Source organism: Rhea pennata, chromosome 10 (genome assembly GCF_028389875.1).
Source record: "Rhea pennata isolate bPtePen1 chromosome 10, bPtePen1.pri, whole genome shotgun sequence".
NCBI lineage: Eukaryota > Metazoa > Chordata > Aves > Rheiformes > Rheidae > Rhea > Rhea pennata.
Window position 1 is genome coordinate 12,539,260 of NC_084672.1, and position 26,550 is coordinate 12,565,809.

Sequence of the window (26,550 nt, forward strand, 5' to 3'; positions counted from 1 at the left end):
AAAACAGCTAATTGATGAGCAAGGTTGTTTAACAACTCATCAGCTGATCCATGAACCAAGTCTAAGTCAGCACCATTTTCAGTAGGTTACAGTGACTGGCCACCTGAGTCACTTCACAGGATGGGCTATGTCTGTTTGGAGATGCTTTTAAATGAGATTAGAAAACTGCATTTAAGAACTCTCTCCTCCTCCTCCTCTCTTTTTTTTTTTTTTTTCTTTTTTAGGATAATGCTGATACACTATAGTCAATATTTATTGTTAGGACATAGTCTTGGGAATCATCTCCTAGACTGTGTGTTTCTCTGAGAGGGATATTTTACAGCTGTCTCCTGGTAACACCGTCTCTCCCGAAAAATACCTCTCCCCTCCTCCCATATGCTTGGCATTGGGGGCTGGCAACAACCCATGCAGAATAAAAGTTTACTTTTGTGAATACATCTTAAAGACTGAGAAAGCAAAATCAAATCCATTTCCCATGTTTTTCTTTTTCAAATACCCTTTTACTTCTGACCATGAATTTGTCTTGCACCATGAGACAAATTCTTACTATTGTACTCTTTGTGAGTAATTGCTACTTGAGGTATTGTCTCTCAGCTGCTGCCTGCTAGTAAAACTTGCTGCGATTGTACAGCTATGCTGAGTGGGTGTGCTGCCTTAAACATAAAGCCATCCACAGGAAATAAACCAGGACTGAGCTTTCCAAATTACAAACACAGACCAGTATCACAAACGGAAAATGTGCCATTCATCCATCTACTTTATACAGCCTTAAGTAAGGAAAATTGGTCAAAATAGAGATTATACCATACCAATCAAGGACATATGCAGAGCTAATAGGTGAGTTTTCTGTTTTTTAAAGCAAAAACCAATTGTTTTGGCATTGGAAATATATTCTTACTAGTTTTCCTCACTTATTGGCATTTGTCCTTTAGGCTGTTAAATGTAAAGGGTATTGCCTGAAATTTGGGGTTACTGTTCATATTGAAAGCTACTAATAACCACCATAGATCTTGATCCTGTGTTATGATCAAGGGAGATCCTCACGGTCTCCAGGAGAGATCTGTTTGGGTCCAACAGCTTGCTTCTACTGAGAATGAAATACACTCAAGTAAAATGCTGTGAAGGACTTTCATGGGCACTCCAGCATCTTCAGAAAACTATTATATAAATCCTCTAAACAGTAATGCATTTTAGGAATGGGACATGTGATCTTGGGATCATTTCAGGGGAATAGTCAAATCTGACTAAATATCTACTTTCTTCAATATATTTATTTTCATGAATTAAACAGACATACTTCTATTTGGATAAGAGAATACTCCTTTAAGTTAAAAACAAAGAGGTTTTGTTCTCTTTCTAATGTCAGCTTACTGTAACAATCAAATGCCTTTTTGTATTAATAGATATTGATGAATGCCAGAATGGACCAGTGTGTCAACAGAATGCAGAGTGTGTCAACACAGCTGGTAGCTACCGTTGTGATTGTAAACCTGGCTACAGGTTCACATCAACTGGTCGCTGTACTGGTGAGTATTTCTGGTTTCTTTGTGTGAAAATCTGCAGAAAATAGTGGCTTTTAAAAGAAACCTAAAAGAGCCTTACTCCTGTTCAGAAAGAAGTATGTTGTAGTATACTCAATGATTTTTCTGAGCTTAACGCCTTTTAGGAGATCCCATAAGCTAATGTCCCAGAACACTAATAGACGCATTCTGCAAAGGCAAAAATGATAGTTACCCAAGTAGGTGTTTATCTTCCACTTTATCCCGTCAACCTCAAAAGTTTTTCTCTAATCCATGTTGTATCTGGGGAGGGAAGTCCAAGACGATTCACTGCCTCTGGACTAACTATTTTCTGGCACTAAAAACTCAGTTGCTTCCCAAAAAGGGAGCACATAGTATTTTTCCCTTCCTCTGCCTAAGTCCTTTGATTTTTATTGTAATTTGCTAAACGTGTTCTGAAACTTTATTTGCCACTTGTATTTTCAATTAAAAATCAATGCTTACTGGAGTCCTCTACTGATAAGAAGGGCTTATCTGCTAGGCCATATGCAGTACCTAACTGAAAAAGCTTATTGTTAAACTTCCTAACCTTTCTATATATTTAAACAAGACCCTTAATATTATTTTTGAATACTCATTGAGTGGGCCTGCAGTTCTCTAATCTATTTGCTCTTTCTTCTAATATCATAGCCCAGAGAGACATTCATGTTATCTTGATCATTTAAAGAAACAGAGATTTTAAAGAGTGCTGTGAGCCAAACAGCTATTAATATTATATACATTTCTGAACAAAATAATAATTACAAAGGAAATTGGTAACATTTTCCTTGTTTTTTTTGCTTCTGAGTACTTGAGTTTTAGGAAGTGCACTTTTCCCTGCAATACAGTTTCTCATTGTTTGGTGAGACTCTCGCGGGAAAAGGGTGTAGGGGCAACCAGAACACTACTATGAGAACCAAAACTTTGTTTTGTTAAGCTATGCAGCAGTACATGTAAATATTCAATATATTCCTAATGCAATCGTTGTTATTATGCCTTCATTACAGTAGTACAGGAAAGCCAGGGAACGTTCTGATATGGGTTACAATACCCAATATGAATTGGCGCAAACAGTAATACTTCCCTGTATTTTGCTCTTATTTTATATTTAGTGAAAATAAAGTTAAACAATTAGAGTCAAAACAAAAATAGTTGATAAAGTACTTGAACCTGTAAAGGAAGGAAATTCCCAACCATTCCACTGAGAGTGGAGAGTGCTAAGCACTTGCAGGATTGAATCAGCTTTGCTACTGCATGGAAAATGATTACAACACAATAACTTACATGCAGTTGAAGCAAAGCTGTGATGTATGATAGGCACCAGTATGATGAGTACTGCATTTATCTCATATCAGAATAGCATTCTTCTGGTGCTATCTATTGTGGTATAGTAAGTAACTTTTCCTATAAACTCATTGTGGCACTTAAAAGAATTCAACCTTCCAGTTTTTAAACTATTCTGATATTCATTGTTTATCCCCAAAGAAGCGATTTTTTTTTTCCTGGGATTTTAATTCACTACACATTTGCCCACAAACACCAAAGAAAGTTGTAGCCTTTCTTAGTTCTCCTTCTTTCAAGACGAGAAGATTAGGAGCTCTGAAGATAGTATGCTGTCTCATATTGGTTTTCTTTTTGCCTGCTTCAGATTCTTCCAATCTAATTAACAGCAATGCCTTTAATAGTGTTGGGAGAGCTTGGTCCTCAATGAACAGCCCTCCAAAGTTACTAATAGCCCAAATTCATGGATAGTGATGTTGGGGATAGGGGTATATAGAGATTATCAGCACGCTGAGTGGAATGTAGAGAAGAGACAGTGTAGAGGCAGGAGAAGGAGATACAGTACATGCATTTCTTTGCAGTTAGGAAGAACCTCACTCTTATTCTTGCAGTGAATGCAGGACAGCTTGGTGAAAAAGTGTGTCTGCTTTCCCTGTACATTAAAATCTCACAGATTCTAATAGAAATCTGTAGCAATACCTCAGCTCCTGTATTTTGGAGCTGCAGAAGGCAAAATACCAGGGAGCATATTGAATCAGAGCAGCTCTTGTTGGTGAAGAGGTCAACAAAAAGACCTCATTTGATTCATATTCCTGATTTATGTTGTTTAGAGAAATGTGCTGGACAGCAAATGTTTTGTTCTTTGATATTTTGTTTTACTTGCTATTGATAAAATCCTGAATTCTAGCTGACAGCATTCATAACGAATAGCAGGGAGCAGTCAGCTGTGGAACTAGCGTAGTAGATGCCCTGCTATTATACAGCAGCGTGGTGGTAGGATGGTTTTTCCCACATCTCTCTGCAAAATCACGCAGTTATGTGTTTGCTACTACTGGCAAAATATCTTCTGGCTCCATACAGCGGTAACTCTTTGCTGTTTGAGCTTATCAGGCATTATCTGTTTGTCGGGTTTACAAGGTCATCACCTTACATGAGGCATAGATGCTTCAACATATAAGTATACATGTAGCTATTTTACCTTTGCACAATGAGTAGCTAAATCTGTGATTGGTTTTGTCTGTCTGTGAACTTAGTGAGACAAGTGTGGGATTTATCTCCATTCTGTTTTGCAGAAATTCTGTAAGTTAACCAAGAAGGTTGTTTTATAACCAGGAAGACAATCAAGTATGGCAAAGAGCAAGTAATTGATTTTATTAGAAGGATATAAACTCTAGTATATGTGTAGCTTTCATATCTGCATATCTGCTACAAATTCAGTGTAGAGTACTCAGAGAGCTCCCTACATAATTTCATGTCATTAATTCTACTTTTCAAAGCTATGGTGATATATCTTCCCTCCATCAAGAAACTGTGATTGGTAAACATAATTTTCACACAATGTTATTTTTTTCAGCTCTACAAACCTTGAAAAAATAATTCAGAAGCAAATAGCCCATTTTCTGAGATGTACTTAGTAATGCTCTTTTCATTAATAAACTAAAATGCACTATTTTAAATGAAGACTGAATTCTAACTAGCATGATTGCTACTAATGATCTTTCCAGCTCTGTAGTTTAGGAGGCTTAACTTTCCATTTGTCTTTTTGTTTTCAGATCGAAATGAGTGTCAAGAAATCCCCAATATCTGTAGCCACGGGCAGTGTATTGACACTGTGGGAAGTTTCTACTGCATTTGTCACAATGGATTCAAAACCAATGACGACAGAACAATGTGTATAGGCAAGTATAGCTTGCTGTACTTACATTTAATTAAGCTGTACTTACATTTAATGACTGCCTTATTCTCTCTGTTGTAAGAAGTTGCAATACAAGAACTTACTGTGACCTATCTACCACCAAGCAAAAACACCATAGCTGGCAATTAGAGATAAAGCTGATAATGAATGAAGAACATCATTATCAAGATAATGATTGAAGGAAGGTTTGCTCGTATGAGAAGAGCAAACCTTTAAAATACATATTCTGTGTAATGAACAGCTAATGCTTTTGTTTTTCTGAAAAGTATTCCATTCTTAGAATTCTCCTAAATTGTCTCATTTATTCTTTTGAGCAGGAAATCTAGTAGATTAGTATTGCAGTGCAGTAATTGCACACAGCTTACTTATTAACAGAGTGAGTAAAAGGTAGATTCCCTACAGAGAACTGCCATTTTCAGAAGCAAAGTCATGTTAATAACTGCCATTTTCAGAAGCAAAGTCATGTTAATAAAGATCAAGTTTTTATATTTAACCCTTTGGCAGCTGTTAGTATAGCATGTGTTGTCTGGGTAACATGAGATTTCAGGCCACTCATGACCAAGACTGTGTAGACTTCTCTTGGGAAGAATGAGATTGGAGCTGTAGAAGGATAAATGATTTTTGGACCTTTGATTATTTTTTTCAGATGTTACTATCAAATGTATAAACCTCTCTAAAATCATCTTTTCGGGAGGCATGACAATTAACCTTTTCCCCTTCTGTTTGCTCTGTGTTGTCAGTGGATTATTTCTCTTGCCTGTGGGATAGTTGGTAAGGCCTTGCATTCCCCATCGATGATTAAAATTTTTGTTGCTCTTTCTTCTCTTTTGTAGATATTAATGAGTGTGAAAGAGATGCCTGTGGCAATGGAACCTGCAGAAACACCATTGGCTCTTTCAACTGCCGCTGCAATTTGGGGTTCATCCTCTCACACAACAATGACTGCATAGGTGAGGAGTACTGACAGCAGTTAGTGTTTCTAAGGTTTTCTGTTTCTAGTGGAATTAACAGTAGTGTCATCTCCTCCACTAAAATAGATTCCTATCTTGCATGGTCTGTAGATTAGAGACAAAAAAATGTTCCTCTTCCAAAAAAGGTCTCTCTGATTAGGTAGTCCTCACTTTCTGTAACTTTTTGAATGTTTGTTTGTGAAGTATGCAATTCCTTTTTTTTCCTTTAATCTTGCTTTTTAATGGAAATTTTATAACATAGACAAATAGTGGTATTTTTTCTTCACTTGCTTTTGAAATAGGGAATGACTGTATTATCAGTTTCTGTGCTGATGTAGCGTGAACAGAGCTCTGAGATTCCCAGTTTTACTTGTTGCAGGTGTTTCTCATGTGTCTTTCAATGTTATTTTTCTTAGATGTGGACGAGTGTGCAAGTGGAAACGGCATGCTCTGCAGGAATGGTCAGTGTGTGAACACAATTGGGTCCTTCCAGTGTCTGTGCAATGATGGCTATGAGGTGGCTCTGGATGGAAGGACTTGTGTTGGTAAGTGTTTTGGCTTAGGGTAGAAAAAGTGTTCAACTTTTTCATCAACGACCTGGATGACGAGACAGAGTGCCTCCTCAGCAAGTTTGCTGATGATACCAAGCTGGGAGGAGTGATACACCAGAGGGCCGTGCTGCCATTCAGAGAGACCTGGACAGGCTGGAGAGTTGGGCGGAGAGGAACCTCATGAGGTTCAACAAGGGCAAGTGCAGAGTTCTGCAGCTAGGGAAAAATAACCCTAGGCACCAGTATAAGCTGGGGGCTGACCTGGAGAGCAGCTCTGCAGAGAAGGACCTGGGAGTGCTGGTGGACGACAAGCTGACCATGAGCCAGCAATGTGCCCTTGTGGCCAAGAAAGCCAATGGTATCCTGGGGTGCATTAGGAACAGTGTTGCCAGCAGGTCAAGGGAGGTGATCCTGCCCCTCTACTCAGCCCTGGGGAGGCCCCATCTTGAGTATTGTATCCAGTTCTGGGCTCCCCAGTACGAGAGAGACATGGCGCTACTGGAGAGAGTCTGGTGTAGGGCTACGAAGATGATTAGAGGGCTGGAGCACCTGCCCTATGAGGAACGGCTGCGAGAGCTGGGCCTCTTCAGCCTGGGGAAGAGAAGCCTGAGGGGGGATCTTATCAACATGTACAAGTACCTGAAGGGAGGGTGTCAAGGGGACGGGGCCAAACTATCTTCAGTTGTCCCATGTGACAGGACAAGAGGCAACGGGCAGAAATTGAAGCACAGGAAGTTCCGCCTGACCGTGAGGGGGAATTTCTTCCCTGTGAGAGTGACGGAGCGCTGGCACAGGTTGCCCAGAGAGGTTGTGGAGTCTCCTTCTCTGGAGATCTTCAAGGCCCGCCTGGAAGCAACTCTGTCTAACATGCTCTAGGTGACCCTGCTGAGCAGGGAGATTGGACTGCGTGATCTCCAGATCTTCCAACGTTACTGATTATATGATTCTAAGTGCAGCAAACCTTGAACACCGATTGTTGAGTAAAACAGTGAAGAGGTCAGCAAAAGTTCTCAGGCTCTCATCACTGTATGTAGCAGAAGAAAATGATGGCAATATACTGCAGCATTTTTTTGATAGACCTGGCTATTGAACATATAAGCAAGCAGAAGGCTTTCGGCTCTTTGCACTCCTTGGTTTCTGCCCTCTGTCAGAAGCAGTTACTCTCTAACCCTTTTCTGCTTCGTGGGGGATGAGGAGGTACTGATTGCCTAGCCTGAGAAGTCTTTGCTCTTTCTTTTAACATTATTAGCTAGATCACAGATGAGTCTCTTGCCAAAGACCCAAGAGCCAGAGAACTCCTCCCCTAGTCCTGAGAAGTTCCACTGTTAGTTTTGTGGGAGCAAAATTAAAGCAGCTCGAACAGCAGATTTATTGAGATAATTTATTTGAGATAACTACTTTTGCCTTTCTCTTCTTTCAGATGTCAATGAGTGTGCATTGGAGCCTGGAAAATGCTCACCTGGCACCTGCCAGAACTTGGATGGGTCGTTCAGATGCATCTGTCCTCCTGGATATGTCCTGCAGAATGACAAATGTGAAGGTGTGTTTATATTAATTATTCTTCTGTTTTCCTAGCTACTTATTGCCACTCTCCTTTGCATCTAAACACAGGTAGAGATTCTCTCGTGGTATTGTACAGTTCTGAACTGCAGCATGTGTGTGCATAAATCACTTATTCTCAGAAAAAATCTCACCAAGTTTTTTTTTTGAGCCAAAGCTGCCAGAACTGATCCCAAGAAAGATCTGATCTCAGGCAGTTTGGCTGATGGTATAGTAGTGAGGTGTGCCCACTGCATGAGGTTTTGAAAACTAGCCCTCAGTTTCACACATGGATTTCTTGTCCCTCTGTCTGTCTATTCTTCTCTTGACATATGCAATTTCAAATCTGTTAGGTTTCAGAGATGATGTAATTTTCTTTTATGTTGTACAGCTGCCAGCGTAGACATTTTTATTTCTCATCTCTTGCATTACTTTTCCTATAGACATTGACGAATGTGTAGAACAGCCTGAAATTTGTGCACTGGGCACATGCAGCAACACTCCAGGCAGTTTCAAATGCCTATGTCCAGAAGGCTTTGTGTTATCTTCCACAGGAAGACGATGTCAGGGTAAGTTCAGTCCCATTTTTTGGCATTTTCAGGTTTGTTTTCTGTTTTATAAAAGCCTCATTAGCTGCCAGTTTCTAATACAACAAAGACACTCTAGACTGAAACACTGTTTTTCACAAGGAGAACATGATAATTCTGTACTTGTGGCCAGGTGCTGTCTGGCCCTAACATCTGTTTGTCATTAAAGAAACGATTGCAAAAAAATAGAGGCAAAGATAATGTTAAATGCACCAGGTTAAATGAGGAAACTGTGTTGCCCTGTGTCCCTGTCTTGCACCCCTGGAAGAAACATTGCAGCTACCTGGAACTCTGTATAGACTAAGATGTGTTTGACATTGAGATGGAGCATGAACACAGAGAGGAGACAACTGCAGTGCAGTGCTAAAAGCAGCATTTCCAGGAAAAGGCTGTTCTTAGCACTTATCGAATTCTCTCTAACATGTGCTATATGCTATTTCTCTTCGCAAGTGTGTGGGTGGAAAAAAAAGATTGATGGAAAAAATTTGAAAACAGTGTTGTATGGATGATAACAACCAATCTGCTTAGAAAAGATTGAAATGCTTTTGTGGCCTCCAAAATGTTGCATATACTGTTCAGAGCCTAAGCAGGGGCACTAAGACAGTGATCAAACACTAAAAGCTGAACATCTGCTAATGAAAAGCTGCAGGTTGGTTTATTCTGTGGGTAAAGAATAAGCACAACAAATTAGGGGGAGAGTTATTTTGAAGACTTTGGAAATGATTAAATAGATATATCATTAAATGTCTATACACAGTGTGCTCAGTGGGAACCACTGATGAGTAAGACCTTTATGAGGACCTCTGTAGTTATACTTGGCACAGAACAGTGATGCTTGTTGACACCATAGTGAGTTCTTCACTTCACAGTGGGCTAAATGAAACTGTGGTTTTGGTAAAATGAATCCAACCTGCAGTAAACATTCCTGCAAGTCTCCAAACCACCATGCAGTTTGGCACAGCTATTTCCCTCAGCTCTGTGAAAGTAGCAGTAGTGTTTTAGTTGTGCTTTTGTAGGTTTTATAAATGAGGTTTCTTTATGCTGAGGATATTGTTCTCCTCTGGTGAGGAAAAATCACCCCCTAAAAACTCCAAAAAAATTAAAAAGACATAATCTTATCCTTTATTAAAACAAGAAAGACCCCTGTTTTACACATGATGTCAGAGGAAAGTACATGTTTGTGAACTTAGAGAAATGTGTTTCTCCACATCCCCTGAAGACTGGTTTTTGAATATTTCAAGCCAAATAAACTTTTGTTTAAAATTTCTTGTTACCTAGAACTTTTTATAAAGTCTGGACATTGTCCAGCATTGATGCTGCAGCCAGAAAACTGGATGAGCAGCTGCTTCCACAACTGCCCTGATGCTGTCTGCCTGCCAACCCAAGGAGCTGCCAGCTCTCTGCCTGCTGGATGCTTGTGGTCTGTGATCTCAGCTCTGCTCCAGCCTTTTGGTTATTTGACTTAATGGAGTAAAATGTAGTGCCACAGGGCCAGTTCTCTTAGTTTGTGTGTACCTCAGGAAGAGATGAGGAAGGAAAAGCCTATTGGAAATAGCCTCTGTCACTTTAATTCTGATTCTGCCCAACATTATCTTCACAAGTTGATTCAAAACTTTTCCAATGTTCAGCATTTTTAAAGAGGAGGAAGCAAATGCAGGAGTACAGCCCTTCTGTCTCTGCCAGACGTTGGAGGAAAACTCTTCCTCCTTTTCCTCTGCCTGGTGGCTCTGTAGGTAGCTCTGTCCCAGAGCTTTCCTTCACTGGGGTAGAGAGCTCTTCCCCCTCATATCTCTCCAGTCAGAGCCCATAATGGTCCTTCTTGATGGCCTTAGATGAGAGTTGGGTGTTCTGTTGTTGTCTTTTTTCTCCTGTAACTTTGCAATAATGCCTAAAAGTAAAAACTAACAATGTCAGTCGAACTGTGTGTAACAATAAGTTTTTGTTTATGCAGATCTGAGAGTTAGTTACTGCTTTACCAAATTTGAAGATGGGAAATGTTCTGTGCCAAAGTCCCGAAACCACTCCAAACAAGAGTGTTGTTGTGCCTTGAAGGGACAAGGATGGGGTGATCCGTGTGAACTCTGCCCAGAGGAAGCAGATGGTGCGTTATTAAATTCTTTACCTTGGTGTCATGATAATCTCTCAGAACTGAAAGAAGATTGAGATTCTTAGAAGAAGGAATTAGGGAAAATAATTCTCCAGAGGTGTTTAACCGTAACAGTTGACAGCGGTCTCTGTAGACGCCTTTGCAGTCACAAAAAAGTCTCTCAAGCAATACGTATTCCATGTTTGCTTTGTAGATTTGTCAGTATGATTAGGTGGAGAGTATAATGCTTTGGAGGTGTTAAATACTAAAATCAGAGGAGAGTATTAGGTCCTTGATAGGCTCTGACTGTACAAATCTGCTAGACACAAAGGAATTCATCTGACTGTAAGGAAGTATAGGAAGTGGCACCAGAAACATAAAATCTCGTTAGTTCTTTTAAGAACAGTAGAACTAGAACTAGATCCACATGTCAGTCACCATGTCACATTTTCTGTCCATGTTTATTATAAGAAAAAAAATAATTTCTCCAACTCATCGTTGTGAAGGACTTGCAAAAACAAATGGCATCACTAAGGCCTTGATGAAGGAAAGGGTCCCTACCCTAAATTATGCTAAACACTTTCCTTTTAACTATCCTTTGCGAGACTGTGACTAACAAGGCATCAAAAAAGTCAACAGGGCATTGTACCATCATAGTAGAGTATAATTCATAATGACACATGGGTTGCAGCAATCCATTAATACAGTTCATTTCATTAATAAGTCATGTAGAGGCTTTGCAGACAATCCTCATGAAAGCCAAGGGGGAAAAAAACATTGCAGCCCACAGCTGCAGTATTCCTTCGAGGCTTATTCTTTGTGTGTGTCTCATTCAGTTGCCCCTGGAGTGTTTGAACCAAAGTCAGTTGGAAAAGCATAGTATGCTTCACAGCATTTCCTAGAAGTGTCATTTCATGTATTTTTCCCAGTCCAAACTGCTCTCATATGATGAGATCATGGCCATTTTTCTCATCTTTTAAAAAAGAAAGTCTTTAAGATACCTGAGCCTAGGAAATTTATGTCTTAGCATGTCCAAGGCAGTGGAGTTTTTTTAGGTACTCTTGTTTTTGTCTTTGACGTGTTCTCCACTGTATCCCACCTGAATGCAGGCTAGCAAACTCAAGCACACACACCACAGTCCTGTTCTTAAGGCTAGTGGTTCTGTAGCTCATGGGTAATGTTGATTGCCAAGACAGAACTTAACATATGGTTTGGCTTGGGATTTTTTTTTCTTTGTTTGTTTTTTACAGAGGCATTCCGGCAGATCTGTCCGTTTGGAATTGGCATCCTTGTCGGACCTGGTGATGCAAGGCTGGGTAAGTGACTGAACTGCATGTTACCATTGTAGCATTAGTATGCCATTTTTTACCAATAAGCTACCCTCCCTTTCAACTGAAAAGAACATCTCTGCAACTATTTCCAAAAGCCATGAATCTTAGAAATGTCTGGACATTATTTTCAGTTATTTATAGAGATTTTAAATTCAAGCCTTAATCCCTTGTATATCAGCAATTAATCTTGTTTTAAAGCAGCACATTTAGCTTTCTAATTAATACTGAGCTAATTTTCTAGAAGACTTGTGTATAACTAGCAAATGGACCATATTGTATACTTTCTGTTTCATATAGAATATGTATACCTAATTTACAGTGAAAGCTTTTAATCCTCCAGTAGTGCAAACCATAGTTTCCCGGATCCTCTCAGTGCGTTATATTTTCTCCCAAGACAAACAGCACTTCAGCTGTATTGGCAAAAGTGTTTCATTTAAGGAGAATTAGATGGCTACCGTTTCTGATATCTCCTCTTCTCCCTCTGGCCCTGCTTGGAGAGGTATTTTATGTTGCATTTGGAATCAGTTTCTGTTCTGCTTTCTGAAGGATGACCTGCAAGTTGGATTCTGTGCCCTTATCCTAACAATCAAATTTCAAATAATAACAGTATTTTTGCTGTGAACTGAGGAATATTTTCTGTCAAAACAAAACTTGTTCTTGAGAGGGCTCTAAAACTAAATATATTCTTTGTATTTCTGGTCAAGATGTGGATGAGTGCCTTGATCCAGATAACTGTAAATTTGGGCAGTGTATCAACACAGATGGGTCTTTCCGCTGTGAATGTCCATACGGTTACATCCTTCAAGGAACTCAGTGTGTAGGTAAGTATAGCTGTTTCATCTTCCATTTTAAAGCATCTTCTGAATCACTAAGTATGATAGTAAGGAACAGTGGGGATATATTATTCTAATATTGTGGAAAGTCCATCCTCGTTGTTACTGAAAACCTGAGTGGGCAGGGCCTGAACTACCTGCAGCAAGTTGGTTGTGCTGTGTAGGGGCTTGGCTCAGATAATCTCCACCAGTCCCAGATTTTGCTAAGACTCTATAACTAATTCATTAACCTTGTATTTTAAACTGGCATGTCAATAACCTTAAGTTTTATACTTTCTAGTTTAGCGTAACCATGTATTCCTGTGTTGATTTGACTACACACAGATACAGATGAATGTGCTGTTGGAAATCCGTGTGGAAATGGAACTTGCAGAAATGTGGTAGGAGGCTTTGAATGCACCTGCGTTGAGGGATTTGAGCCTGGACCAATGATGACCTGTGAAGGTGAGACTCCCAAGTGTTCGGGATGGTCATTGCAGTTGTGTGGTGAAATAGTGTCCTGATTTCAGAAACAGCTGAAGAAACTAAAGCAGCTAAAAAAAAATGTAGACACTTTTGGAATGATGCATCTTTATCTGAAACAAAAAAATAATTTCCTCATTCTGTTATTGACCTTGAACCGTGGTACCTTTTTTCTAGAAATTGAGTGAACAGGCTTTGAGGCAGTAACTGCTACTGGACATGAGCATGTTGGGGTATGGTCCCTGCAGAACACTCCCTGGAAATGCTGCTTATTGTGCGTGCAGTTTTAGCATGTCTCCCAAATAACCCTTGAGCAAAGAGGGTCACTGTGAATGATTTCTGAAATGCTAAGCAAAGATCAGAGTAGAATATGGAGCTCTTAGGTTTGTTTGGAAAGAGAGAACGAAATAGAAAACCCAATTACAATACCATAAAGTAACCATGATACCCCAATGTTGAATATTTGGTGTTCTATTTCAAAAGTAAAAATTTGGAAGTGTGCAAAGAATGGATTAGTAGGGAAGATCAGAAATATAGACGAGGTATGGAGAAAATTAATTAGAATAGAATTTTTCACTGTGAAAATGCGGCTGAAGAAATACGCAATTGAAATCTATAAAGCCATGACTGATAAATGTACCAGAGCTGGAGGGAAAATGTAAGACAAACCAAAGCAAACATTTTTTATATGCATAGTAGTTACTTAAGTTGTGGAATTCATTGCTGCAGAATGTTAGTGAGACCACAAGTATAAATAAATCCAAAAAAGATTGTACAAATTTGTGTGGGAATCCATCAGTGGAAGCTAAGCTTGATAGTTTAGATGTGGCTTTTGGCTGTGGAAGCCCTTAAATTGAGGGGCTGTGGCAGGAGAGACATCTCTGCATATATGGTAAGATCTTTTTTTTTTAATACTCTCCTCCAATTACTGCCAGAGAGAGGAAGATGTCCTAGGACATTCTGACACTCTCATCTGACCTGACACAGCTGTTCTTAAATTATCTGCCACATCTAGTTTGCAATCCCTTACAAGAGAATACTTCTACTTTTACATTAGTTTGTTTCAGCTTTATGTGTAGTTAGATCTTCATTCACTTCCTCGTGGAATTTGAGTGAGAGGCTCCAGCTGCAGAGGAGGAATTAGCAGAGGGTGTAAACATTGTTAGCAATAATTTCTGGAGTAGCACAGAGTGTGCATAAATGCACTTCAAAATGATAAAGCTTCCAGTAAGGGTGTTGTTTTGTGAAATTTCACGTACAAAGAAGATGAATTAATGAATCTAGAATTTAAAAATAACTACCCATAAAATCTGAGCCTAGATGCGTAGAAGAGATGTTTTAACTTGGACAGTATTTTGGCAGTATGGATCTGGAAATTACTTCCATTGGCTGTTTGCCATAGAAGATAGTGAAACTTCAGGTAGGTGTGCAAACATCCTGGGAAATGGGATGCCTGCTGGCTGTTCCTAAGCAGAAATCCATAATTAGTAGAACTGTGGGTCTCAAACATTAAAATTTAGCCCATAGCAAATTGGGATTTGTGATATCAAACATAACTAAACACGGTGTATTCTTGCCTGCTGCATCTCGCAAAAGCATGTTTCACTTCCCATATGGTCTTTGTCACTCCGAATCCAGATGTGAATGAGTGCATCCAGAACCCTCTGCTGTGCGCTTTCCGCTGCGTGAACACCTTTGGGTCCTACGAGTGCAAGTGCCCCACTGGCTACGTTCTGCGAGAGGACCGGAGGATGTGCAGAGGTAAAGTTCTGGCCAGACTGCTGCGGTAGTGGGCTGGAGTTTTAATCCCAAGAAGTAACAGAGTCAGAGAGAAGAATTTGGGATGAAAATCAGTGGTTTGCATTATAAAGTTGGCTATATTAGCCTTATTCTGCCTGTGGAATTATACATCTGCATAAAATGAAGTCATATTAGATGATGTGGCTTTATCTTGCCCTGAGAAAAGAGCAAGATTTAGGAGAAATCAATTTTCTCTAGAATAGTAAACCTTATATTTAATATAGCACAGTAAAAGCTTGTGTAGAATTTGATTATGATTAGAATTACGAAGTCAGAACTTACTGTTGTGAATTTCCAGGAGGATCTCTGTCTCTAACGAAGTCTAAACCTGTGTTTTAGATCAGAATGAGTGTGAAGAAGGTATTCATGACTGCGACTCAAAACAAATGGAGTGCAAAAACCTCATAGGTACCTACATGTGTATCTGTGGACCAGGTTATCAGCCCCGACCAGATGCGGAAGGCTGTATGGGTAAGTGACACTGAAGTGGTGAAACTCACAAACGCACAGTTCCACAGCAGATTCAATAATAATTCAAATAAGTTTGAAAAACAGTGAGAAGCACATTGCAGAGAAAACTTACTAACAAAATGTGTAATGTTGAGCTGGACTGTTATCTTTCCTCTGAAAATAAAACAAAAGAGAGTTTTAAGAAAATCATCTTTTATGCAACTTTAACGAGACAGAATGCACAGCTTAAAAACTTCCATAGAAACCTTTCAAACCTGCATTAATCCAGTGAGGGACTTGATTTTTGTCTGTCATTTCAAAAATGCAGATGAGAATGAATGTCAAACCAAACCTGGGATCTGTGAGAATGGCCGTTGCATAAACACCGTGGGAAGTTACAGATGCGAATGCAATGAGGGATTCACTGTCAGTGACAGCCAGAACGAATGCCTTGGTAAGTTCTGCAATAAAACCCCAGCAAACTCTTACTTTAATAGCAGAAATTCTGTTTTCTGGGAGTCTCTGCATCAGGTTTTTTTTGGCAGTGGATGGTGACTCTTGATTGGGATTGCTTTACCACTTAATAACTTACTATATTTTGAAGAAGTCCTCAGGAGCTTAAGCTTAGAGATGTAATAGTGAGTAAACATGCTCTTGAATTAATGTGCTTGAGGAAAGGGCCTTCATAAGCAGGTGCTGCCTGCTTTGGTCTGTTAGATTGCGTTGGCACGCTGTGAAAGCTCACCGTGCAGTGGTGGTAGTCAGCCTGGAATTACTCTGCCTTTCCTTCAGTTCCTATTTTCAGCCAGTCCTTTTTTTCTGGGTACAAACAGAAACATATCTTTTCATAAGCATAATGTAACTTGGTTTCCACCCTTTGCTAAATTTCCTGTCTTCTTTGTTTCCTTTAGACATCGTGTTCTCTTTCTTACTGCTGGTAGTCTTTCATTCTCAGTTCCACAGCCCCAGGGTGAAGTATGCCTTCCTTCCTTTTATATTTCTGTCTAAATTCCTAATATCTCATGACCCTCTGAAGGTCATCACCATTAGGATTCTGTGTGATGCATAATTTGTCTTTCAGACAACAGGGAGGGCTACTGCTTCACTGAAGTGTTACAAAGTATGTGTCAAATCGGATCAAGCAACAGGAACTCTGTCACCAAGTCTGAATGCTGCTGCGATGGTGGCCGAGGCTGGGGGCCAAACTGTGAGGTCTGCCCCTTCCCAGGCACTGTGGCTTTCAAAAAGCTTTGCCCTCATGGCCGAGGATACATGTCTAACGGAGCAGGTACTGACTTAGCTATTAAAGGCCTCGTCACCCAACGCGAGATTTAGTAATAAGTTATGAACTCTTGCTTTTTGCACTTTTAAATGGTGTAAATTGCTTAAATAGAATGCTGTTAAATACTTCAGATGTCAGTCCAAATATTCGGCAGATTTTTGTGTGGACAGTATGCAGGCTGTGGTGGGGGAGGATACGTAGCTGCAGACGCTGGGTGACACAGCACCCACCTAGTCCTGGGCTCCTGACCAGCTGGCTTTGCAGATGCCTATTTTGCATTCTGTGATTGACGCGCACTTGGATTGGTGTCTGCACACTCACATTTGAGTGCATTGTAGATACTGATTAAGAGCTCTTTGTGTATCTGAAAGCAAAGTGGGGTTTATTTATTTATTTATGGAGGCTAATACATGATCAATTCTAGTTGTTCATGTTTTGTTACTTAGTATTTCTCTGTAGTCTGCGAAATACTTCGTGCTTTTATGTTGTTTTTATGTAGGGGGGGGTTTCGTGTCAGGTTACTACTGGAGTTGGATAAAATATATTCTTATTCTTTCTTTTTGAGCTAACCTCTATTTAATTGCAGATATTGATGAGTGCAAAGTTATTCATGATGTCTGTCGTAATGGGGAATGCATCAATGAGAGAGGATCTTATCGTTGTCATTGCAATCTTGGCTATACTACAGATATAACTGGCACTCTTTGCATAGGTAGGTTTTTCATTATGTTGTTTATTTAAGTTTATTACTATAAGAAGGCTTGGAGAAGGAAACACAGAAATTCTGAAAAATGAGAAAAGTAAATGCCATTCATTAGCAGGTTTGGGGGATTTCCTTCTGATATCTTCTGAGTATTTTAAGAAGTATTATCACAAATCTTGTTTGTTTGCACTGAGGTGTCTGCTTTTTCCTTTTTTAGATCTGAATGAATGTAATGAGTCACCGAAACCTTGCAATTTCATCTGCAAAAACATGGAGGGGAGCTACCAGTGTTCGTGTCCAAAAGGGTACATCCTCCAAGAAGATGGGAGAAGCTGCAAAGGTAAAAAGTGAGAAGAAAAGAGTGTACTGCAGGAATTTTGTGTTTCACAGGCAAATACCAATCCAAAAACATTCAGATAATAAAAATCTGTCTGCTTTATTTGTATAAGTATTAAGGACAGTGGAGACTGTGTTGCATGGAATGGAGCTGATGTTTTAATTAACCTGATAATATGGATGAACAATAGATCTCCATGAATGTTTTCAGGCTGATAGCAGCTGGTTTTAAAAGATTTGGGAACCAGCAGTATAAACGGTTCATCTTACAATGGTAAGAATGTTGATTTAAGCCTTATTTTACAATGATAAATGTATCTTAATGGCTGCTAATTATAGTAACTCTAATGATCTGCAACAAAAAAATGAACAGGGTTTGCAGAACCTTGTCCAACTTCAACAAAGTTTTAACCTTCCACCTCTTCAGCATTCTGGGTAAGGGACAGCAGTACAGGAGAGGTCTAAAAATGTTCATTATATTTTTGTTTATTTATGTATCTTGGTAGCAAAGCTCTGACTAAAACCCACACACGTTAGAGCAGCAGTTCTAACCTTGGAACTGGAAATAACGGTTTACTCTGTCATTAGCATATTTCTTCTGGAGTAATAGCATTCTTCAGTGCAATACTATTTTGCAGTCTGCCAGTGTTTCTTGTGAAGATGGAGACTTCCCATTTATAGACTGCAGTGAGAGCAGACATTTATTTTGTAATAGCATCTTTTGGAAAGATGAGAGTGGTTGCTGTAATACTGTGTTAGCACGACTCCAAAGTCCCATTCGCTACGTGTGGGGCTCCATGTGAGAGGAACTGGATGCCAGCATGGAAAATGAGGTGTAGATTCATAAGGCTTCATTTGATATGTCATTTGTTTGCACTCACTTCTGTCTAAATCCAGTGGGACTATTGGATCCTCCAAAGGCAACACAAGTGAAAAATGTCTGCTTCTTTTTTAGATCTTGATGAATGTGCAACAAAGCAGCACAACTGCCAGTTCCTTTGTGTCAACACTATTGGGGGCTTCACCTGTAAATGTCCTCCTGGATTCACTCAGCACCATACGGCCTGCATAGGTAAGACACATGGGAATGTCAACTCAGATTTGGGATTTCTTACTGACTCTTCCTGCAGAAGCAAAGTAACAAGAAGGTGGAATCAGCTTTTTAAGAAACCAAATGGAAAGCTAGGTGAAGTACTGATCCCAGTCCCTCTAGAGCGGAATGTACCAGAAGGCTCTCTCTCCTACCTTCCCGTGTTTGCACAATCTGTGTCTTTGAATTTTCCCACTGCAGGGACCATACAGTTAAAACACTAATGGTAAATCATTTCTAACACTTTATTCACCAGCAAGTGAAAACTTCCTTATGTTTCTGTAGTTCATTGCAAGTCCCTCACTAGAGGTCGTGTCAAGGATCCTTTAAACTAAAAGCACTAAATACATACATTTCTGCAGTTGTCCTTTAAACAAGTACCCGTGAGGTCTATGGAAGTGTCAAATGAAACTACTTCCTGCAAATGCTATGTTTCTGCTCTGCAAGTTGGGTCTGGTTTGCAGCAGTCTGATCCTGTGGTACCAGTATGAGACAGAAACATCAAACTCCAGGTTCTTGGTGAAGAAAGGAAACATTTCTCTTCCCATAGCTGTTGCTAGTGTTTTCTAATGAAAATATAATACCAGCCCTCCTTCTGTAGGATAAAGTGAAAATGGAGAGGACAATAAGACAACTACGTTGCTAATGTTTCTCGATGGCTTGTCACAGTCTGTTTGTTGTCAGCGTTGCTAAATGCTATCTTCACAACAGATAGTAAAAAGTAACACCAAGGCTTTGATTTCCTTCAGATAATAATGAATGTGCTACTGAAATCAATCTCTGTGGGGCAAAAGGTATCTGCCAGAATACACCAGGAAGTTTTGTTTGTGAGTGTCAGCGTGGCTTCTCACTTGATCAAACTGGGCTTAGCTGTGAAGGTAAGTGAAACGTACAGTGCATTTAAATTGGTCTTCTCTTGCTTCCCTGGTCTTTTGTCATCCTGTCATCCAGGGAGGACCTATGGAGTGAGTGCACATAGATCATATGTGGGAATGTGGGTATGGAAAGTTAGCAGCAAGGGGATGTTTCTCTCCACAAGCCTGAATAGATAGATTTAATCCTGGATGGTAAAGAACTGGACAGAAATATTCTGTGGAAAGTGAAATTTAGCCTTTAGCCTGAAATGTTTCGGATTAAGCATCAGAAGTTCGGTGAACTTCTGTAGAATCCTGCCTGATTTTCTGAGGCACTCACTGAGGACAGGAAGTCTTGCAAGTTCAAGGCAATTTGCTAAACAGATAGTACAAGTGCTGCTGACTTTATTCCTCTCAGTTCTTAGACCCTCTAGAGCCTCTGCTGGGACAGAGATTAGTTTGCTTTGAAACAAAATATACTGAGATTTCCTGGTTGGATGCTCAGGTTCCAGCCAAGGAGCTCTTTGCTAGTAGCTGGGAGCAGTGGGAAGGCCTTGGTGGTCCCATGTACAAATGGCTTTCTGCTCTCTGCTCCGTAGCACAGTGCAGAAGCCTTGAATATCGTGGCTGAATTGGAGCTTTCAGTAGTTTTCAGCTGTAGTTACTTGCTGTGGAGCCAGAAATCCAATCTTGAAGTGGTCTCCAAAGGTTAGCCAGTATTTTGGAATATACTGGAATATACAGTTGTATATGATACATGAATATATATGATTATTTGTAATACACTTTTCAAATATAGCATAATTTGAGCTTCTTTCTCAAGATTCAGAGTGTATCTCACCTTTGTAGATGTTGATGAATGTGATGGAAACCACCGGTGTCAGCACGGTTGCCAGAATATAATTGGAGGATATAGGTGTAGCTGCCCACAAGGATATCTCCAGCATTACCAATGGAACCAATGTGTTGGCAAGTCAACTTTTTAAATTTGTACATTAAAATGCTTGTTACCTTTATTAGCAACAAGATATGAAGAACAGTGGGGCAATTTGCCTTTTTTTTTCCTGATGATAATCTAGAAAGCCCAGTGAAGTGTCCTCTGGTGAAAAGCAAAGCTTGATAAGAAACACCCACTAGCCAAGGCCCTGATTCAATGAAGTATTTAAGCACAAGCTCATCCTTGAGGGTTCTAGAAGTTATATCAGCTTGAGGGAACTATTATTACTCATATATTTCATGACCCAGACACAGAATGCCTTGCTCCGCCATGCAAAACACTTTACTCAGACACAGCTCCCATCCGAGACCTGATAGTAGGTAGAATCTGGCAGAGTCAAACCCAAGTCTGAATTGTTAGTGTAAGATTAAACTTCTGGCCTGACACATCTAAGCTTCTCTTAAAATCATACTCAGTCTATGCTTTTTATCAGTTTTAGGACACCTAGAGGAAGGTGGTTGTGCATAAACCTGCCCTCTTTACAAAATTAGCTATTTGTCGTAATTCAGCAAGACTGCTGCAATCTGTCCAGAGATGCTCCCCTACAAGCATTGGAATAGAGTCTATAATACATACTTACAGGACACTTTTTTTTTCGGTTATAAATAGCAAATGGGTAGTACTCCTTTTTGTGCTAGAAAGTAAATACATTGGTCCATTAAAATGCATATTTCTTCCCTGTTTAAACTTTGGTTCTGTCCCTAGTCTCTGAGCCCTCATAGATGAGGCTGCATGTGCAGAATGTTACTGCTGAGTATGACTTGAGCAGAAGGAATTGGATCCTGTGTTTCAGCACATGTTTCAGCAATGTAGTATGAACAGCATATATTCAAAGAAATGAAGAATGAATCCTATTTCTACTAAAGGCAGTTATGTGCATTTTTAGTCACATGTAACGGACTTCATACAAGCTATTCTTGTGAGGATAGTTAGAGATGGGTATGTTGACCTCTTTGAGAATGGAGGGCTTCATAACTCTTTGTTTGTCTGTCTTTGCTTTTGGAAACATAAAAATGCCTTTGCTTGTTATCATTGTAGTGCTCATGCGAGGTCTCTGCTTTTAATTATGCTTACCAAACTTCCTGACATTTTATGCGATCCTTGCTATGACGTTTGTCTGCTTGTGCTGCAGCACTCAAGTCTATTACATGTAAGAGAACAGGAAGGGAGCACAAAAGTGGGATGGTTTTCCAAAATATTAATTGGGCTAGCACAGTTTTGGGTTAAATTCAAATTTAATCTGCATGATAAAAAACAACCAAACAAGCCTGTAAATAAGAATCTGCGTTTTCAGCACTCCCTGGTCTGCTTACTGGAGGATACTGTAGAATGCGAAAAAGTGCAACTGGCTTGGTTTTGCGAAACATCTTTACTTTTTTCCAAGTGAAATCCCTGTCTTCCTAGGTGATACTGTTTTAACTTGCCAGGCCTAGATAAAAACCTATTTTTAGCTCAGTTTCCAAACCACGTAAACATTGTTATTTTGCTTTTGAACCTATTGGCTACTCTGCAAATTTTGTAGAGGGAATATTAGTTAGATTCCACAAGCACTGTTATTTCCCTCATTGAAAGAGAGACTTCAATTTGGGTGCAGCAAATACTGGAGACTTAGTTGACATTCCCACCTTCTTGGACACCAGGTAGTCCAGGCAGAAACCCAAACAGTAGGGAAGGAGTCTTGGTTACCTCCAGCATTGGGGCACCCCTCCTTCCTGCAGAAGCGGAACACGGCAGCGTAGTGGGTGTCAGCAAGCGCAAAGCACCCGAGAGCAAGCTGGCATCTGACAGCACAGTTCATACATTTCCCATGGCTAGTGTGCCTGCTTTTTTCTCTCTCTTCGTATTTTTTTCTTCCAACAATCACCCAAAATATGGGACCTAAGTTCACCAGCGTCCACACTCAAGCTGGTGGGAAACTAGACAAAGGAGCGTATCTCCTCTTGGAGATACGATACTTGTGTTTGTGATGTTGCCATAATTGTCATGAGTTCAGCTGTGTTAGGTTTGATGACTTAATGATGGCAATTGAAATATTGCTCCAAGTTAATGGCAAAACTCCTATAGACCAGGTTTCAATACCTTGTGGTCTCCACATGTTCAAATTGTAACATGTGTAACTGTATATGCTTAGGATAGTTATCTAGATCTCCTGGGTGTACCACAGGGGAAGAATCTATGTAATAGGTTTTTCCAAGACACTTCCTTCATATTACTTGGCAATCCTAACTCTGCAAACAGTTTGTGTCTTTTTTAGTATATTTAATGAAGTGTTCAGGGACTTTTGATGTTGCTGTAACACATATTTAGATAATCACTGAAGAATGCTTTGGTTCCTCCCAAGCCTGTACTGTGTGTGACTGGATCCCCTGCCCAGGCAGTTCTGCAGTGCACCATGCCATAAATCACATTGCAAGAAGTAAAGGGATTGCTTTTAAACAAGAATAGCTACATTGTTCAGAAAAAGACACAAATGTTCTGAAGTAGTACTTATTCCCGTACAATCTAGATGCTCAGGTCAGAGACGCTGCTCTGTGCTGTGTGTTTCATCCTTGCGGTGTCCGAGGCTGGGCATGCGTACGCACACAGACACACACACACATTCAGCTGCGTTATCACAGAAAACAGAGAACAGCGGCACTCAGAACTGTTCAAAGCAATTTGCCTCATCAAAGAAAACATTCATACCTACTATATTTAACAAACCATCCATTTACAGTAAACGAGCCTGAACTGACCTTGAACTTCTACAGAGCCGTTCTTGTGAAGTTTGGAGAAGGGCTGGCCCAGAATGTGGCAGTCTTTCATACCTGCAGCTGCTTTTATTTTTACTTTACTGCTTGCTCCTGTACCTTACCTGTACCTCCTATTTAAATGTTTCTATGCAGAGAGGGACTCTCAGTGCTTGGAAAAGATGCCATACTTTAATTTGTTACTCCTTTTCTTTAATGTTGTATAGCATTATAAACATGAGATTACAAGACCAGGTTCTTGGCTATACAATTTTTTGTTGTTCTCAGCTGTTTCTGGAACAAAAGAAAGTTGCCTCCTCTGCTCCTCTGATCTGCAGAGCATGAGCTGACGTGGCATGAAACATCTTCTGTAGAGTAGCCCAAGTGTTGCTCTGTTGTATAGTGTAGTCACCTCCTAGCGACCGCTGCCCCAGCCAAGGGTGAGGCCAGGCTCTGTTCTCTGTTTCTGGGCGGCTCATGTGGAAGTATGTTTAGCAACAGAGTCACGCGTAGACCTTTCTGAAGGGGTAGGTCAGACTAGACCTGAGAATAAAAGTTAATGTGATGTGTTCTGCTTCCTTTCCAGATGAAAATGAATGTCTCAGTGCACACATTTGTGGAGGAGCATCTTGCCACAATACTTTGGGAAGCTATAAATGTATGTGCCCTACTGGATTTCAGTATGAACAATTTAGTGGAGGTTGCCAAGATATCAATGAATGCGGTTCTGCACAAGCTCCCTGCAGTTATGGTTGTTCAAATACTGAAGGTGGTTATGTCTGTGGATGTCCACCTGGTTACTTCAGAATAGGACAAGGGTAAGGGATTCTCATTTTAAACTAATGGACGTTAAGGGGACATAATCCATTCCTTTCTCTGTAGTGTGGAGCTGCAGAACGACCAGCGATTGTGCCAGTGAAAAAGGGATGGGATTGTGGAGGTGCTCAAGTTTCACACACCTGCCTATTTTTGACCTGAGGCAGGGGAGAGCTAACAGAGCGAAGGGAGTTGCATGGTTTTACTGCTTAAGCAAATTTGGTCCAGGCAGGGCTGCTTGGCTCAATAATCTCTCTTCAGCTTCTCTTTTCAGCTCCCTCCTGCACACCAGAGCTGCTAGCCAAGTTCTCCAAGCCTGCCACTTGGGAGCTCACACCTCTCATTAAGATTTGTAGCACATTGCCTCTCTCAAAAAAAAAGGTGGCGGGGGGGGTGGGGGAGAAAAACACCCCCCACCAGCTCCAGAGTTAAACAATGTTATACGAGTGGTTTCTCCCACTGATTGAAATGACAATTTTGTCTGATTTTGTGTTTCTTTACATTCCATATCCTTATGTCTTCCAAGTGAATCATTTTTGATTAAATAACTACTTTATCAAGAAAGCCAATTTTCATTTGTCCCACTAGGAGTGTTAAGGCATCATGTAGGACTGAGCACTGAAATGGAAGGCATAAAGACTGTGGCTTAAATTTTCAGAAGTGACTAAAAGCTTTGGGTTGCTCACTTGGGACACATTATGAAAGACCTGATTTTCAGATTTTTCAGCACTTTCTGAAAATTGGTCTCTTTCAATGTGTTCCAGGTTAGATGCCAGGAATTAATAACAACTTCTCAGAGCTTAAGCCTGTGTTTTTAGAACTGTTAAATATTGGCAGGTCTCTCTTAGGCAAAACCTTATGGAGCCAGATTCTTGAAATCAAAGAGCTGGTTGCATTGCGATTCAGTGAGAATTTTGCCTGTTGACTTCAATAGAAATTTTTCCTGGGAAAAGAGTGCAATGTAATTGCTTTACAATTATTTCTGTTCACAGTCTCCTAAATTTAGCTTTTGCTGAAATATATGTCTTACTGGAATTAATTGGATTTCTTCTTTCCTCAGACACTGTGTTTCTGGAGTGGGGCTAGGCAGAGGTCAAGGACAAGAGTTATCAGTCAGTGGAGAAGTAGATGACAACTCCCTCTCTCCAGAAGCTTGTTACGAATGTAAAATCAATGGCTATCCCAAGAGAGGAAGAAAGCGCAGAAGCACTAATGAAACTGCAAATGAAGCAGAGGTAATTGACCTTTTGGGGTGAAAGGGTTTGAGGTTGACTTGTGAAAGCCAGTCTCAGAAGAAAGCGTACCAAGAGAGAATTCCACTGGAAAAAAATAGAGACCTAGATTAGACCAAAGAGTGGTTTTGAACATCAAGTTCTGTGGGGACTTTTTAAAGTTGTTCACTGTCATCAGGCAGTGTCTGAAGGCCTTTTATGCTAAATTTCTGTGCTGCATCAAACACAAAAACTAAATGCTCGCCCAGCTATCTAGAAGGCAGTGTGTTCACCAGCAAAGGTCTATTGATGTCAGGGGGCAGCAGGTATGTAAAACACTGATGTGACTTTGTGGGTGGAAAGGCAGAACGTGTTGATCCGAGTTGTGGAGTCCCCCAGCCAAGCTGGGCCATAGTGAGGGTCCTGAGCTGGGAGCCTCCCCAGAGCAAACACAAGTACTGGACCTGGAGTGAGTCCAGAGCATCCTGTTGCTGCAGCCTTTCTTGGGTTTTGTCTGTATGCTTACGGTCACCCAGGCTTCGAGGCTGAGGCAGGCAGTCCAGTGCAGCCAGGCACGTGGTGCTCGCCAGCTGGCCTGGGCAGCAGGGCAGGAGGCCAAGCGCCATGTATCACTGGAAAGAAGTCACTAGGGATTGGGGCAGGTTTCCATTTGTCTCTGAGTGGGGTAATGACATGTCAGTGACATGCTTAAGATCCGTTGCAATGCTCACCAGCTCCACTTCCTCGTAGCTATTGTTGTCGGGTTTTTTTAACCAAATAATACCAATAAGAAGTGATGTCAGCACCGATATTACATGAAAACTAGTCTGCTGTGTTACAAGTTTGGTCTTTACATAAAGAATGCACATCCCTTTTCACTCATCCTGAAGGGGAGATATTTTCCTTTAGTTCTTAAAAAACATTTCTCAAAATAGCATTAAAGAAAAGTAAATCCTTCACCAAACTCCTCCTGATGGAGTTTGTTATGAATTGATCACAACAGTGAGACACTACATTCTTGAGACTGTTGTAATCCTGTTTGTTCTTCAGTTTGGCTTGCAGCAAAATTGTCCAGAAGCTGCCTACTTCCAGCATTGCACCTCAGAGTATGAGTGCAGAAGTCATGGTAGAAGCGTGACCTTGTAATGTATGATGTTACTGTAGTCTCTCCTGAGCAAAATTAAAACTCCTTGTGTTGCCTTAGGGGTG

General features: G+C 40.4%; 1 protein-coding gene across 1 annotated transcript in view; it reads left to right on the plus strand.

Annotated features, from left to right (window-relative positions):
* Window positions 1–26,550, plus strand: part of FBN1 (fibrillin 1) — a 156,605-nt gene that overhangs the window by 127,470 nt on the left and 2,585 nt on the right. Inside the window, exons 44-64 of the mRNA XM_062584036.1 lie at window positions 1,404–1,526; window positions 4,592–4,717; window positions 5,568–5,684; window positions 6,101–6,229; window positions 7,656–7,775; window positions 8,218–8,343; window positions 10,313–10,462; window positions 11,698–11,763; window positions 12,483–12,599; window positions 12,936–13,055; window positions 14,712–14,834; window positions 15,213–15,344; window positions 15,652–15,777; window positions 16,405–16,611; window positions 17,192–17,317; window positions 17,526–17,648; window positions 18,600–18,716; window positions 19,484–19,612; window positions 20,438–20,557; window positions 23,901–24,132; window positions 25,191–25,365. Of these exons, the coding sequence (XP_062440020.1) occupies window positions 1,404–1,526; window positions 4,592–4,717; window positions 5,568–5,684; window positions 6,101–6,229; window positions 7,656–7,775; window positions 8,218–8,343; window positions 10,313–10,462; window positions 11,698–11,763; window positions 12,483–12,599; window positions 12,936–13,055; window positions 14,712–14,834; window positions 15,213–15,344; window positions 15,652–15,777; window positions 16,405–16,611; window positions 17,192–17,317; window positions 17,526–17,648; window positions 18,600–18,716; window positions 19,484–19,612; window positions 20,438–20,557; window positions 23,901–24,132; window positions 25,191–25,365 (2,804 nt within the window). The remainder of the gene's footprint in view (window positions 1–1,403; window positions 1,527–4,591; window positions 4,718–5,567; window positions 5,685–6,100; window positions 6,230–7,655; window positions 7,776–8,217; window positions 8,344–10,312; window positions 10,463–11,697; window positions 11,764–12,482; window positions 12,600–12,935; window positions 13,056–14,711; window positions 14,835–15,212; window positions 15,345–15,651; window positions 15,778–16,404; window positions 16,612–17,191; window positions 17,318–17,525; window positions 17,649–18,599; window positions 18,717–19,483; window positions 19,613–20,437; window positions 20,558–23,900; window positions 24,133–25,190; window positions 25,366–26,550) is intronic.